This window comes from Oryctolagus cuniculus, chromosome 6 (assembly GCF_051225735.1).
Source record: "Oryctolagus cuniculus isolate XC-2025 breed Fujian yellow rabbit chromosome 6, ASM5122573v1, whole genome shotgun sequence".
NCBI lineage: Eukaryota > Metazoa > Chordata > Mammalia > Lagomorpha > Leporidae > Oryctolagus > Oryctolagus cuniculus.
Window position 1 is genome coordinate 168,693,632 of NC_142872.1, and position 13,683 is coordinate 168,707,314.

General features: G+C 60.9%; 1 protein-coding gene across 4 annotated transcripts in view; it reads right to left on the reverse strand.

The window, feature by feature from the left end:
* The window catches only part of ARHGAP39 (Rho GTPase activating protein 39), a 68,866-nt gene that overhangs the window by 26,942 nt on the left and 28,241 nt on the right, over positions 1-13,683 (reverse strand). For 3 of the 4 annotated variants that reach the window (XM_051828698.3, XM_051828696.3, XM_089336573.1), the window contains exons 2-3: positions 8,492-8,629; positions 1,948-2,379 (exon numbers count right to left, since the gene is read on the reverse strand). In XM_051828698.3, the coding sequence (XP_051684658.2) occupies positions 1,948-2,379; positions 8,492-8,571 (512 nt within the window). In that variant the 5' untranslated portion in view covers positions 8,572-8,629. Of the gene's footprint in view, positions 1-1,947; positions 2,380-8,491; positions 8,630-10,700; positions 10,779-13,683 lie in introns of all 4 variants that reach the window. The other variant, XM_051828697.3, reaches the window with a different exon arrangement.

The following is a 13,683-nucleotide window of genomic DNA, read 5'->3' on the forward strand; positions in this document are numbered from 1 at the left end:
AGGGAAAACAGCCCACCAGGCAGCACACCCACGGCCAGACGGGAGGGAAACGCACCCGGCCCGTGCAGGGGCCGCTTCCGACCAACTGCAACAGCCCCCAGGAAGGGAAAAGACCAAGAGCACTGAGAGAACACCCACAGCTCATACCACCTCGAGGTTAGACTAGCCTGCCGCCAGAGGCCAGCAGCAGGACGAGGGCGCCCATGTCCAGCACGGGCCTGGGTCCTGGCTGTGCACTGAGCAGACAGAGACAAACACAGGCACCTACAGCACAGGGCTGAGCCCGCGTGCGGAGGACCCCAGAGGACACAGGAAGCCCCCAGGGCTCCACAGATGCCAGAGCACAGGGTATCAAAAAACCCACCCACAGTAGCGTCTGAAAGAGTCAACAGGATTACATTAACGAGGGAGGCAAAAGACTGGTTTACCGGCTGGCGCTGCGGCTCACTAGGCTAATCCTCCGCCTAGTGGCTCCGGCACACCAGGTTCTAGTCCTGGTTGGGGCGCCAGATTCTGTCCCGGTTGCCCCTCTTCCAGGCCAGCTCTCTGCTGTGGCCAGGGAGTGCAGTGGAGGATGGCCCAAGTCCTTGGGCTCTGCACCCTCATGGGAGACCAGGAGAAGCACCTGGCTCCTGGCTTCGGATCAGCGCGATGCGCCGGCCGCATCGCACCGGCTGTGGCGGCCATTGGAGGGTGAACCAACGGCAAAAAGGAAGACCTTTCTCTCTGTCTCTCTCTCTCTCACTGTCCACTCTGCCTGTCCAAAAAAAAAAAGAAAGGCAGAGTGATGGGAGACATCCACACACACACACACACACACACACACAGAGAGAGATTGTGCGTCCACTGATTCATTCCCCTCATGGCCACAAGAGCCAGGGCCGGGCCAGGCTGCAGCCAGGAACGCCAGGGAGAGCCAGAGGGGCCCAAGCGCTCAGATCACAGCTTGTTCTGCCTTCTCAGGCTGTCAGCAGGAGCCAGGCAGCAAGCAGAGCAGCTGGGACTTGAACCACCGCTCATACGGGATGCTGATGTTGCAAGCGGGGCCAGACCCTGCTGCACCCCAGCACCGGCCCCAACCTTCAGTCCTGAAGAACTCACTCTTTCCGGCTTCGAAACTTACTGCAGGTATTGCACAAAAGCACGGGCAAAGGAAAATCTGACAAACGCGGCTTCATCCAAATTAAAGCCCGCACCGCAACGCTACCATCAAAGGAAAGGACCTCTGCAGGCCGTCTGCGTGGAGAGGGACTTGTCTCCGGAACACGCAGCTCAGCGGCAGACGAGCCCAGCAGCCTTCTGTGACGGCGACACAAATCCGCCAGCAAGCCCCAGACGCGCTCAGAGGCAGCGATGGCTGAGCAAATGCGAGCCAAAGCAGCCGTTCAGAACAGCACAGCACCACCCTGGAGGCGCAGGAGGCCGTCCCCAGGGAAGCAGGCTGGGCCTCCCGCCTCCAGCCAGCCCAGCCCCAGGGCCTCGTCCCCCACCTCCCTGCAGCCCCGCAGCCTGCACCCCCTGCCTGCTCCTGGGCGGTCCAAGGCTGGGCCCCTGCCATCCACATGCGAGACCCAGGTGGAGCTCCAGGCTCTGGCTTCGGCCTGGCCCAGCCGTGGCTGCTGCAGCCACCGGGGGAGTGAGCCAGTGAGTCTCTATCCCTCTGTCTTTAATAAATAAAACCCCTGGGCTTAGACCCACCAGTCCGTCCTGCCCACGGAGGGCCCAGGGTCCGAGTAGAGTGTGACTGCTCTCCCAGCACTCACTGTCCCCAGTAAAGCCAGCTGGCCTCGCACCCGGTCAGGGGCGGCCTCTGCTGGGGCCCGTCCCTAGGCCCCGCCGCACAGGTTCCTGCGCATCTTCCCAGCGCGCACTACGGCGGGCCCTGCAGTCCACAGGTCTCTCCTGCCTGCAGACGGCCCCGCCCTCACCCGCCCCGCCCCGCCTCACCTGCCGCTCTCCTCCTTCACCGCCGCGAAGGCGCCCTGCTGGGCCCGGCCCGCCCTGGACAGCTCCTGCGGCCGGTCTGCGTCCTCAGGCTCCAGGGAGGAGCTCGTGCTGCCCTCGCGGCTGACGCTGCTGCCGCGGCCCGGGCTGCTGTCGGCGGAGGCGCGCGGGGACTCCGTGTTCTGCTTCAGCGTCTGCAGCTTGGCCAGCGGGATGATGTCGCAGTTCTGCGGCCGGTGCCACACGGTGCGCTGCGAGCTGGCGTTGTAGTAGTAGAAGCGCGACGTGTTGGGGTCGAAGAGCTCCCACCACTGGTTGTCGCTCGTGCGCTTGATGCGCACGCCGGCCGGCGGGTCCCACACGCACTCCCCCGAGACCAGGTTGGCGTACATGCGCTCCCGCGTCCGCGGCTCGATGATCTCCACCCACTCGAGCCTGCGGGACAGGGTGGTGATGTCCTGCGGGCACCGCCCCCAAGCCCTTCTTCGTAGCCAACACACCCTGGGCTGGGGGCAGGTGGCGTCCCCCACGTGGAAGACCCCCCTACTGTGGGCATCTGGGGAGGGAACTAGCAGATGAGAGATCTTGCTCTGTAGGTCTCTGCCTTTCACATACACAAAACTTAATAACTTGGAAAACAATGTCGATTAAGGGCGCCCTGAACAAGGGGACAGTAGGCCTGGTCCTCACCATCCCTGGGCTGGGCAGGGGTTGTTTCCCGGGGGGAACCGGCACTAATCCTGGGTGCCGAGAGAAGGGGCGGGGTCCTGGCCTGGGAAGACCAGTCTCACGTCCAGCTTTTTCTCTCAGGATCAGTCCTACCCGGAGAAACCAGGCCAGGAAACAGACACTGAAAATGGCCCACATGGGCAGTGCCTCCCTCTGGCTGAACCAAGGCACAGCAGGTCATGGAGTGGACAGCAGAGGTCAGGAGCTGAGTGAATCTGGGACCACGCAGGGCGCTCTGAGTCCCAAGATGGGCCTTGGCCAGGTGTGGCTGGGCTGAGGCCTGCCCTGTGGACACCCATCACTGGCCCTGGAAGGCTGCTGATGGCATCCCATGACCTTGCAGGGGCTCCAGCGTGGATGCCTGGGCTTGCTCGGGCTCAGACCTGCTCCCCTTCCTCTGAGTGGGGCCAGGTGCCCAGACCCCAGACCCAGGGAACACCCAAGGCCTGGGGGGGCTTGGAGTACAGGGCATGGGGCAGCTCATGCAGCTGTGCACATGCAAGGCACACACACGTCCACCCCCGTGGCCTGGGGACGCTCCCCTTCTTGGTGCCAGTCAGCAACATCGGGCAGCCCAGGGGCCTGCGAGGGGGGCTCTGTTGAGGCCTTGGCTCTTCCAGAAGTCTCCAGGAAGTGGGAGGGGCAGGTGCTGAGGACAGAAGCACCGGGGACCGTGCACATCCAGGCGTGGGTGTCTGCCCCGCCTCCCAGTGTGTCCCCCGCAGCTGGCTGCCCAGCTGCACTCATTCCACGTCCATCCCACTCATCAGCCACCGTCCACGGCCCAGACCCCGAGTGCCACCCCCTCAGGGGATCTCTCTCTGGTCATGCTGAAAACCAGCTCAGCTGGACAGGTGTTCGGGGGACACCAGAGACACAAAGGACACAGGGCTCACGGAGCAGGGCTCCGCCTGGGTCCTCTGTCAGCAGCATCCTCACCCACCAGGCCGCTCTCACCACGGAGGCAGAGAGAACTTCCACACCTGGCACCGGGCCTCGCGTCCCCACGCCTCACCCTGGCCAGGCTCGCTTCATGTTCAAGCCCTTGGCCTTCCTGGGTCCTGGAATAGCCAGGCAGGCCTGGGGAGTGAGGCCGGAGGCTGGCCCAGGTGGACGGCCCCTGTGCTCTGTCTCTGTGGCCCCAGCACAGCAGTGACAGCTGTGGCCATGAGCACTAGAGCAGGCTTCAGAGGAGCTGCGCCGCTGACGGAGGGGTGAGCAGGATGAGCCTTCACCCAGCTGAGGACGGCCGTGCGCAGGGGCCCCAAGTAGGCATCTGCGGCAGAGACCGGGGAGGCCGCTGTGGTCCAGAAACACAGCTGGGGGCGGGGAGGTGGACTCTGGGCTTTGCTGGGTCTGGAGTCAGACTCCGCACGGACACTGCCTGGACACGCAGCTGAGGCCAGTGTGGTGAGAGCAGGGTGCCCAGGGCCACAGCCTGGACTCATCTGTGGACCAGGGTGGGGTAGGGGCAGACAGCCGCCCTCGCCCTCGCCCCTACTACGACAGATCGCACTGATATTCCCCAAGGAACTCCTGTGGGCAGAGCGGCTCAGAAAAGCCCTGGGAGAGGCAGCAGCGACCATCACGTTGAAAAGGTGGCTTCACAGAGACGTGCAGGCAGGTTTCTCTGCAGGGAAACTGCACTTTCCTCATTTTCCGTGTGCCCTGGGTGTGGGGGGCAGGACGCCCCAGGTACCTCCTGGGGTCACCGGGCTGGCGTGGACAGCACCTCAGGACAGGAGCAGCAGAGTGGGGGTGGAGCAGGGGTTTCTGTGTGGGCTCTGGACCCTGACGCAACTCTGCAAAGAAACTAAAACCCAACAAACTGCACACCTTCAAGGGTAAAATTATGCTATGTGAAGAAATAAAATAAAATAAAATAAAATAAAATAAAATAAAATAAAAGGGAAGGGAAGGGAAGGGAAGGGAAAGGGAAAGGGAAAGGAAAAGGAAAAAGAAAGACTGGCATTACAGGGGAGCCCCGCAGGTGGGTCAGCTGGGCAGGAGTGTCCACCACTGGGTGAGGCGTCCTGGAAAGGAGGGTGTCCAGGCACGTGGGCTTGTACCATCTGGACAGGTATGTGGCTGCCACCGAGATCCACCACAGCTGGGGCATGCTCTGTGGCACGCGGGCTGCCTGGCTGTCCCCCAGGCCCACCCTCCCTCTGGGCCCAGGCACTCAGCACGGCCCCAACATGTCCAGCCCAGGATGCCCCGTGGCCGCTGCTCTCCTCGGGTGGGGCAAGCTGACCCAGTCTCCCCACCCCCAGTCACGATGTCGGCATCTCACGTTCAGTCTGTGGCTGCCCAGCACCTAAGTGGCCTGTGGGGCTGAGGAAGCCCCTGTCCCAGACCAATGCCTGCAGACTCCCCTCCCCCCACGGATGCTCAGGGCGCCAGAAACCAAACCTGCCTCTAAGACCAAGAGCAGCTGCCTGAGAGCGAGGCCACACGGCAGGAAGCCCTGGAGAACCCAGGGAGAGGAAGGCAGCCGTGTCCTGGCCACATGTCCCTCCTGGTGGGGGCCGCTGTGCCCACCTCTAATCAAGACCCTGCATGAGCGCCCAGCTGATGCTCTTTGGCGGGGTGAAAAAATGAGCAAATGAGAAAATACAGGAAGTGATGCACCAGGTGCGGTGCGCACCACCAGGGAGGCCAAGGCGGCGCGGGGCCCCCTTCCCACTGGCCAGGGCCACTCTGCATCCTGGGACAGAGGGCCCGTGCCTGCTCACTAAGGATCAGGGTCAAATGACCATGGCCTTCCACACCCATTGGGTCAGCAGCCCACCCCCACTGACTGTCTCCTCTAAGGCCTGGCCGAGGGACCTCCCCCCACACTGTAGCACACACGTCCTGACCCTGCTGCTGACACGGGGAAGGGTGAGGTGGGCTTCTCTCCCGCGAGCTCCCTCCAGATTCACCACTCATCGTGGTGCCCCACCTCCTTGAAGGTACAGATCCATGTCCGTGAGGGGCATTCTGTCCCACTGGGAGACCCGGAAGAAGCTCCTGGCTTCGGATTGGCACAGCTCTGGCTGTTGTGGCCAACAGGGAAGTGAACCAACAGACAGAAGACCTCTCTCTCTCTCTGCCTCTCCTCTTTCTGTGTAACTCTTTCAAGTAAATAAACAAATTTTTTAAAAAATAAAAACACTCAATCTGCATCTCAGTGACTGTTTTAACTACAACAAAGCAGGAAACAGGAAGAACCAAGCCAAGTAACCTAGGAGACGACAGCCGGGCACTGGTGCCCGGGCCTGAGTAGCCGATCGACCTCCTAGTCCCACGGGCTCCGGGGCCAAGAAGCAAGGCCGCGGAGCAGCAGGGGCTTGCTCGGGGCCCAGGCCCTGTCTTCCCTCGGAAGAAACCAGGGCTCCTCGGGACGACTTCAGGGACAGCACGGTACTGAGCGACCCGGCGTGGGAATGAAGCTACCAAAGTGAGCAGAGCCGCGAAGGCTGCTCCTGCCGGGAGGGAACACGGCTCCCGGGAAAGCGGGTGGAGCCGGGCCGGGCCAGTGCCCGCGGGGAGGGAGGGGCCGCCTGTGCAGGCCTCCCGTGAGGACCTGCCACACAAACCCCGCCAAGGGATGCTCTGCCTCCGCACGGGCGACCGTGAGCTTGCGAGTGCCTGTGCCGTGAGACAGAAAGGCAGCCTAACCCAGGTGTAAGAGATGAGGAGACCTGCTAGCAGAGGCAACGCGGGACTGGGTGCCGTGCAGGGAATGCCCTGGAGAGCAGTGGGGAATCGGCTGGCACCAGCAGGCGGGGCAGGAAGAGCAGCCGACACCTGTGGGACACGCACTACATGGGACAGGCACTCAGACACGGGACATGCACTACACGGGACAGGCACTCAGACACGGGACAGGCAGACATGGGACATGTGCTACACGGGACAGGCAGACACGGGACATGCACTACACGGGACAGGCACTCAGACACGGGACATGCACTACATGGGACACACACTACATGGGACAGGCACTCAGACACGGGACAGGCAGACATGGGACATGTGCTACACGGGACAGGCAGACACGGGACATGCACTACACGGGACAGGCACTCAGACACGGGACATGCACTACATGGGACACACACTACATGGGACAGGCACTCAGACACGGGACAGGCAGACATGGGACACGCACTACACGGGACAGGCACTCAGACACGGGACAGGCACTACACGGGACATGCACTCAGACACGGGACATGCACTACACGGGACACACACTACACGGGACAGGCACTCAGACACGGGACAGGCAGACATGGGACACACACTACACGGGACAGGCAGACACGGGACATGTACTACACGGGACAGGCACTCAGACATGGGACATGCACTACATGGGACACACACTACACGGGACAGGCACTCAGACACGGGACAGGCAGACATGGGACACACACTACACGGGACAGGCAGACACGGGACACGCACTACACGGGACAGGCACTCAGACACGGGACACGCACTACACGGGACACACACTACACGGGACAGGCAAACACGGCACATGCACTACACGGGACAGGCACTCAGACACGGGACAGGCACTACACGGGACAGGCAGACACGGGACACACACTACACGGGACAAGAACTCAGACACGGGACATGCACTACATGGGACACACACTACACAGGACAGGCACTCAGACACGGGGCAGGCACTACACGGGACAGGCACTCAGACATGGGACATGTTACACGGGACAGGCAGACATGGGACATGTGCTACACGGGACAGGCAGACACGGGACATGCACTACACGGGACAGGCACTCAGACATGGGACATGTGTTACATGGGACAGGCAGACATGGGACATGTGCTACATGGGACATGCAGACACGGGACATGCACTACACGGGACAGGCACTCAGACACGGGACAGGCAGACATGGGACACACACTACACGGGACAGGCAGACATGGGACATGTGCTACACGGGACAGGCAGACATGGGACAGGCACTCAGACATGCACTACATGGGACATGGACTACACGGGACAAGCAGACACGGGACATGTGCTACATGGGACACACACTCCATGGGAAGGTAGACACGGGACATGCACTACATGGGACACATACTACATGGGACACACACTGAGACACGGGACACCTACTACACGGGACATGCAGTACATGGGACATGCACTCAGACATAGGACACACACTGAGACACGGGACACGCACTCAGACGTGGGACACACACTCAGACGCGGGACACACACTCAGACACGGGACACGCACTCAGACGTGAGACACGCACTCAGACACGGGACACGCACTCAAACACGGGACACGCACTCAGACACTGGACACGCACTCAGACATGGGACACGCACTCAGAGCGGCCACACGCGGTGGCCTGTGATGACAGAGGTGAAGGCAGTGGCAGTGACCTGGGCAAGTGCACACAAGACCTCGGGCCAACTCTTGGTCTTGTGGATTTCTGTAAGCAGAGCCGCCTTCAGATGAGAAGCCAAAAACCGAGAGTGATAGGCGATGGCCTCCTGGTGCTGGAACCAACCAGCACAGGGGCTTGAGGGCTGGGCTGACCCCCGGGGGAGGCCCAACTGGGAGAGGAGAGGGGGACGTGCCAGGCTCCAGAGCGATCTCGCAGGCAGCGCAGCAGCGAGAGCAGGCTGCTGGGGCTGAGCTGAGGGCTGGGCGTCCACCCAGAGCAAGGAGCTCCCATCACAGGTGCAGGCCCACTGCTGGCCACACCCCACCCAGTGCCTCACACATGGCGAACAGGAAGGACCCCCAGCCCCGCACCCTCCCGTCCTCACCTAGTGCTCGACCCTGAAACCCGGGATTCCTGCCCGTCCACATTGTGGCTCCGGCACTCGTAGTCCTGTGCCTGGGACATGGCCGTCTGCTCCGCAGGTGCAGGATGCCAGCAGGCGGTCAGGCGGGAAGGCACTGCCCTGCAAGACACAAGTGTGCGGTTATAGCCCAGGCCGCCCCTCGGGGTGCACCTCCTGCCACAGCCAGACCATCCCAGCGCGGGGCTGTCGCGGGCACAGCGGGTATCCTGGCCCGGGAGGGGTCAAGGACACCGGTGCAGCAATCCGGGAGGTCCCGAGTTCCTGCACAGGCACTTCGTGCATGACCCACGGACAGACTGGGCCTCTTCAAAACAGCTCAGTGTTGTCCAGATGAATATGGGGGAGGGGATGATCCCTGACCTCTACATAAAACTTAATTATTCATCTATTTGAAAGGCAGAGAGAAAGAGTTAAAGAAATATCTCCCATCCAATGGTTCACTCTGTAAATGCCTACAACAGCAGTGGCTGGGCCAGGTCAAAGTCAGCCAGGAACTCCTCCAGGTCTCCCATACAGGTGCAGGGGCCCAGGCATTTGGGCAGTCTTGTACTGCTCTCCCAGGTGCCTTAGCAGGGAGCTGGATTGGAAGCGGAGAAGCCAGGACTCGAACCGGCGCCCGACAGGATGCTAGCATTGCAGGCTGTGGCTTTACCTGCTATGCCACAGTGTTGGCCCCATAACTTAATTCTTGAAAACTTATATTGGCCGGCGCCGCGGCTCACTAGGCTAATCCTCCACCTGCGGCGCTGGCACACCGGGTTCTAGTCCTGGTCAGGGTGCTGGATTCTGTCCCGGTTCCCGGTTGCCCCTCTTCCAGGCCAGTTCTCTGCTGCGTCCTGGGAGTGCAGTGGAAGATGGCCTAAGTGCTTGGGCCCTGCACCCACATGGGAGACCAGGAGAAGCACCTGGCTCCTGGCTTCGGATCAGCGCGGTGCGCCGGCCGCAGCGGCCACTGAGGGGTGAACCAACGGAAAAGGAAGACCTTTCTCTCTCTCTCTGTCCACTCTGCCTGTCAAAAAAAAAAAAAAAAAAAAAAAAAAGAAAAGAAAAGAAAGAAAGAAAGAAAACTTATATTGTGTGTAATCTGAGATAGGACCACACCCAAGACTCACAAATAACTGCTACAAATAAATCAGAAAAACAGATCACACCGTGAGAGAATGAACAAGACTTGAACACACTTTACACACCCATGAAATGCGCCCGGCATCGCCTGACCTGGGGGAATGCTGGTCAGAGCAGGTGAGAGCAGCACAGGTAACAGACGCCGGGCAGCAGGAGGGGCCAGGTGTGGCCCCAGTTATGGGGACACGGTGGACAGTGGCCGCCCGGCTCCATCTCACAAAGCTCCAAACTGCCTTCTGCCCTGAGATGGACCTCGGCCGGCTGCACCACCGCCCGTGCGTCTCACACCCAGCACGGGGCCCTCACAAGGAGTCCAACCACACTGACTGGACTCAGGGAGGTGGGGCGGTGCCCGCCTGCGCTGTGCTCACAGCTGAGGACCCGCTCCGGTCCTGGCTCCAGGCCCCACCCTCTCCGCCCCCGGAGAGCCACACAACCACTTAGATGCTGGGGACTGCCGCCAGTGCTAGTTTCAAAATGAAGCTACAGGACTTCCACCATCTCGCCTGTCTGAAAGAAAGCTGAGCCGTCTGCAGCAAGAGCGGCACCCCATTCTCCACCTGCCGGTCTCCCCTTTCAGACCGGCACGGAGAGCCAGTGCGGACCCCATGTCTCGATGACACCCACACGGCCTGGACTCAGACCAAGTAGTGTCAGTCAGTCATTCTTGAGGTTGTTTTATTTAGTTCCCATCTTTTGCATTTCCATATGGAGTCCAGAATCCACTTCTCAATTTCTTTGTTTTTAAAGGTTTGTTTATTTACTTGAAAGTCAGAGTTACAGAGAGAGAGAGACATAGAGTGAGAGAGAGGTCTTCCATCCACTGGTTCACTTCCCAGTTGGCTGCAATTGCAGGAATTGTGACGATCTGAAGCCAGGAGCCAGGAGCTTCTTCTGGGTCTCCCATGTGGGTGCAGGGGCCCAAGCACTTGGGCATCTTCTACTGCTTTCCCAGGCCACAGCAGAGAGCGGGAACGGAAGTGGAGCGGCCGGGAGTTGAATCGGCACCCACACGGGATGCCGGCGCTGCAGGGGGTGGCTTTACCTGCTCCGCCACAGCGCCGGCCCCACTTCTGTTTCTACAGAACGGCTTGCTGGGATCTTGACGGCAGTCGTGTTGAATCTATGGTCAACACGGAGGAAGACGAATGAGTTCTCACCCACAAACACTGCATCTCTCCACCCACTTAGGTCTACCTTCAGCAACGTTTTGTAATTTCTAGTGTAAAAATATCACAATTATTTAGGTAAATTTATCCATAGGGGCTGGCGCCGTGGCTCACTCGGTTAATCCTCTGCCTGCGGCACTGGCATCCCATATTAGCGCTGGATTCTGTCCCGGTTGCTCCTCTTCCAGTCCAGCTCTCTGCTGTGGCCTGAGAGGGCAGCGGAGGACGGCCCAAGTCCTTGGGCCCCTGCACCCGCGTGGGAGACCAGGAGGAAGCACCTGGCTCCTGGCTTCGGATCGGCGCAGCTCCTGCCGTAGCGGCCATTAGGGGGTGAACCAATGGAGGGAAGACCTTTCTGCCTCTCTCTCACTGCCTAACACTATCTGTCAAATAAATTTAAAAAATTATCCATAATTATTTCATATTTAAAAAGATTTGCTTGAAAGCCACAGTGACAGAGATGGAGAATGACAGAGTGAGCTTCCCTCTACTGGTTCATTCCCCAAATGGCAGAAACAGCCAGGCTGAAGCCAGAAGCCTGGAACTCCATCTGGGTCTCCCATGTGGGAGCAGGGCCCAAGGACTCGGGCATCCTCCACTGCTTTCCCAGGCCACAGCAGGGAGCTGGACCGCAAGTGGAGCAGGTGGGACTAGAACTCAGATCAGTGCTGTCTTGGGATGCCGGCATGTCAGCAGCAGCTGAGCCCACTGTGCCACACCACCAGCCTCTCAGGACATTTTCCATGTGACTGGTGGCTTCTATCCCTGGCCTGTTCCAACAAGGGCCAGCGAGCAGGGAACTGGCAGCACGTGTCACACAGGAGGGGACGGGTGGCAGAGGCAGTGCCTCCAAAGGCCTGAGTTGTGTCCGGTGTCGGCTTGCCGGCTGGGGCAGCTCAACAGAAGCCGAGTCCCAGGAACGAGACCTGCTTTTGGCTCACAGACCCTGGAGGGCGGTGCTGCCACAGGGAGCGCCCCATTTCACCCCTCAGGCGTCTGGATCTTACAGACCAAGGTGGGGCCCCTCGGCCTCGAATCTTCAGCTGTGGCTCCCCGGCCTCAGCAGAAGCCCTGCTGTGCCCCAGCTCCACTCCTCTTCCACCCCCACACCCCCTCCCCCGTCGGCCACGGCCACGCTGCAGATCCCGTTTCCCATCGCGTTCCAAGGAGGGAGCCAGATGAGCAAGTCTTTCCGCGCCCGCACTTCCAGGGGCCCGAGTGCCCTTCTCAATGCCGCTGTTGAGAGTCTTCCAAGTTCTGAACAATGGGCTATCTCACGCTCCAAAGGTCGGCTGTGAGCGCCTCAGCCAGCGGGCGGGACGGGCGCTCCTGCTTCTCCCCCCTCCGGAGCTTCCTCTCCAAAGACCACGGAGGTGCTCAGATCTACAGGTCACGGGTTCAACCGGACACGTGCAGGCTGACTCTGGGACGGGCGACCCCCTGGGGACACGTGGGCAGCAGGACCTGGCGCCATGACCCAGCAAACAATGTGGTGCAGCACCTGCTTGAACTTCTCCACAAGCTGCTGTGTACAGGGTCACCAAGGCTCAGCACCGCACCTGCTGCCTCCCGAGGTGGCTCAAGGCCAGACGCACCAGGGGCTCAGGGCTCCTCTGCCACGGGCCTGCCCAGCGCTGAAGGCCAGCACAACCGCGGCCTTTCACACGAGACCCCTGTCTCGGCCCAGGTACCGGGCAGTCACACAGGCGTGATCAGACAGCGCTGCTCCACACAGCACCACACTGACAGGCATGATCAGAGAGCTCTCCTCCACACGGCACCACGCACTCACACAGGCGTGATCAAACACAGCCCTCCTCCACATGGCATCACACACATATACACGTGTGATCCAACAGCACTCACATGGCACCGCACACTCACACACATGTGATCACACAGTGCTGCTCCACACAGCACCACACTCACACATGGCACCACACATACACACAGTGTGATCAGACACAGCCCTCCACACAGCACCAGACACACACACACACGGCACCACACACACACACACGCGTGATCAGAGACAGCCCTCCACACGGCACCAGACACACACGTGTGATCACAGTGCTCCTCAGGCCCAGTCAGAGCTGCTGAAAGCCCGACGGGATGGAGCTGACGGGGCTGGAGCAGAGCTGTGCCTGGCCCTGTGCTTCCCAGCAGAGCCCTGTGCACGGGGTTCAAAGTCTCCTCCCAGGACAAGGGAAGGGAATGTTCTGACAGCAGCCCCCACCACATGCCTCAGAGGGTCTGAGCTCTGGTCTGCCCCACGCCTCCCCTCACACGGCCAGGCAGGCCCCCAGCGGGGCAGTCCCTTCTCCCGCTTCCCTGCGCGTGGGCGCGAGGCCCCAGATTCCAGCCTCCCACGAGCAGTTCTGAACAGAGGACGCTCTGTGCTGGCTCCCAGTGGGGCCGTGTGGAGAACGAGCCGGAACGAGCCCCGGAAGCAACCGCTCACGGTGCCAGACCCGGGTCTCTGAGCCACTGGCTGCACAGCCTCACCTGCTGCACGGGCGCCTCCCTGCCCGTCTCGTGTGTGTGTGCACGTGTAGTGCCATGTGGAGAAGGGCTGTGCCTGATCACGCGTGTGTGTGGTGCTGTGTGGAGGAGTGTGTATCTGATCACGCGCGCCTGTGTCTGGTGCTGTCTGATGGGCTGGCCACCCCTCTCAGGACCCGTGGCCCCAGGCCAGGTCTCAGACCACACCAGGCCCAGCATGCCCCCCTCATTCTGCACCTGTAAACTGCAGGCAGTGGGCAAGACAAGGGGCTGTGAGAATGTCCAGTGGGGACCCATGTGGCTGAGAAGAAGCTGATGTGACGGGTGCTGCGGTGTAGCAGGTACAGCCTCTGC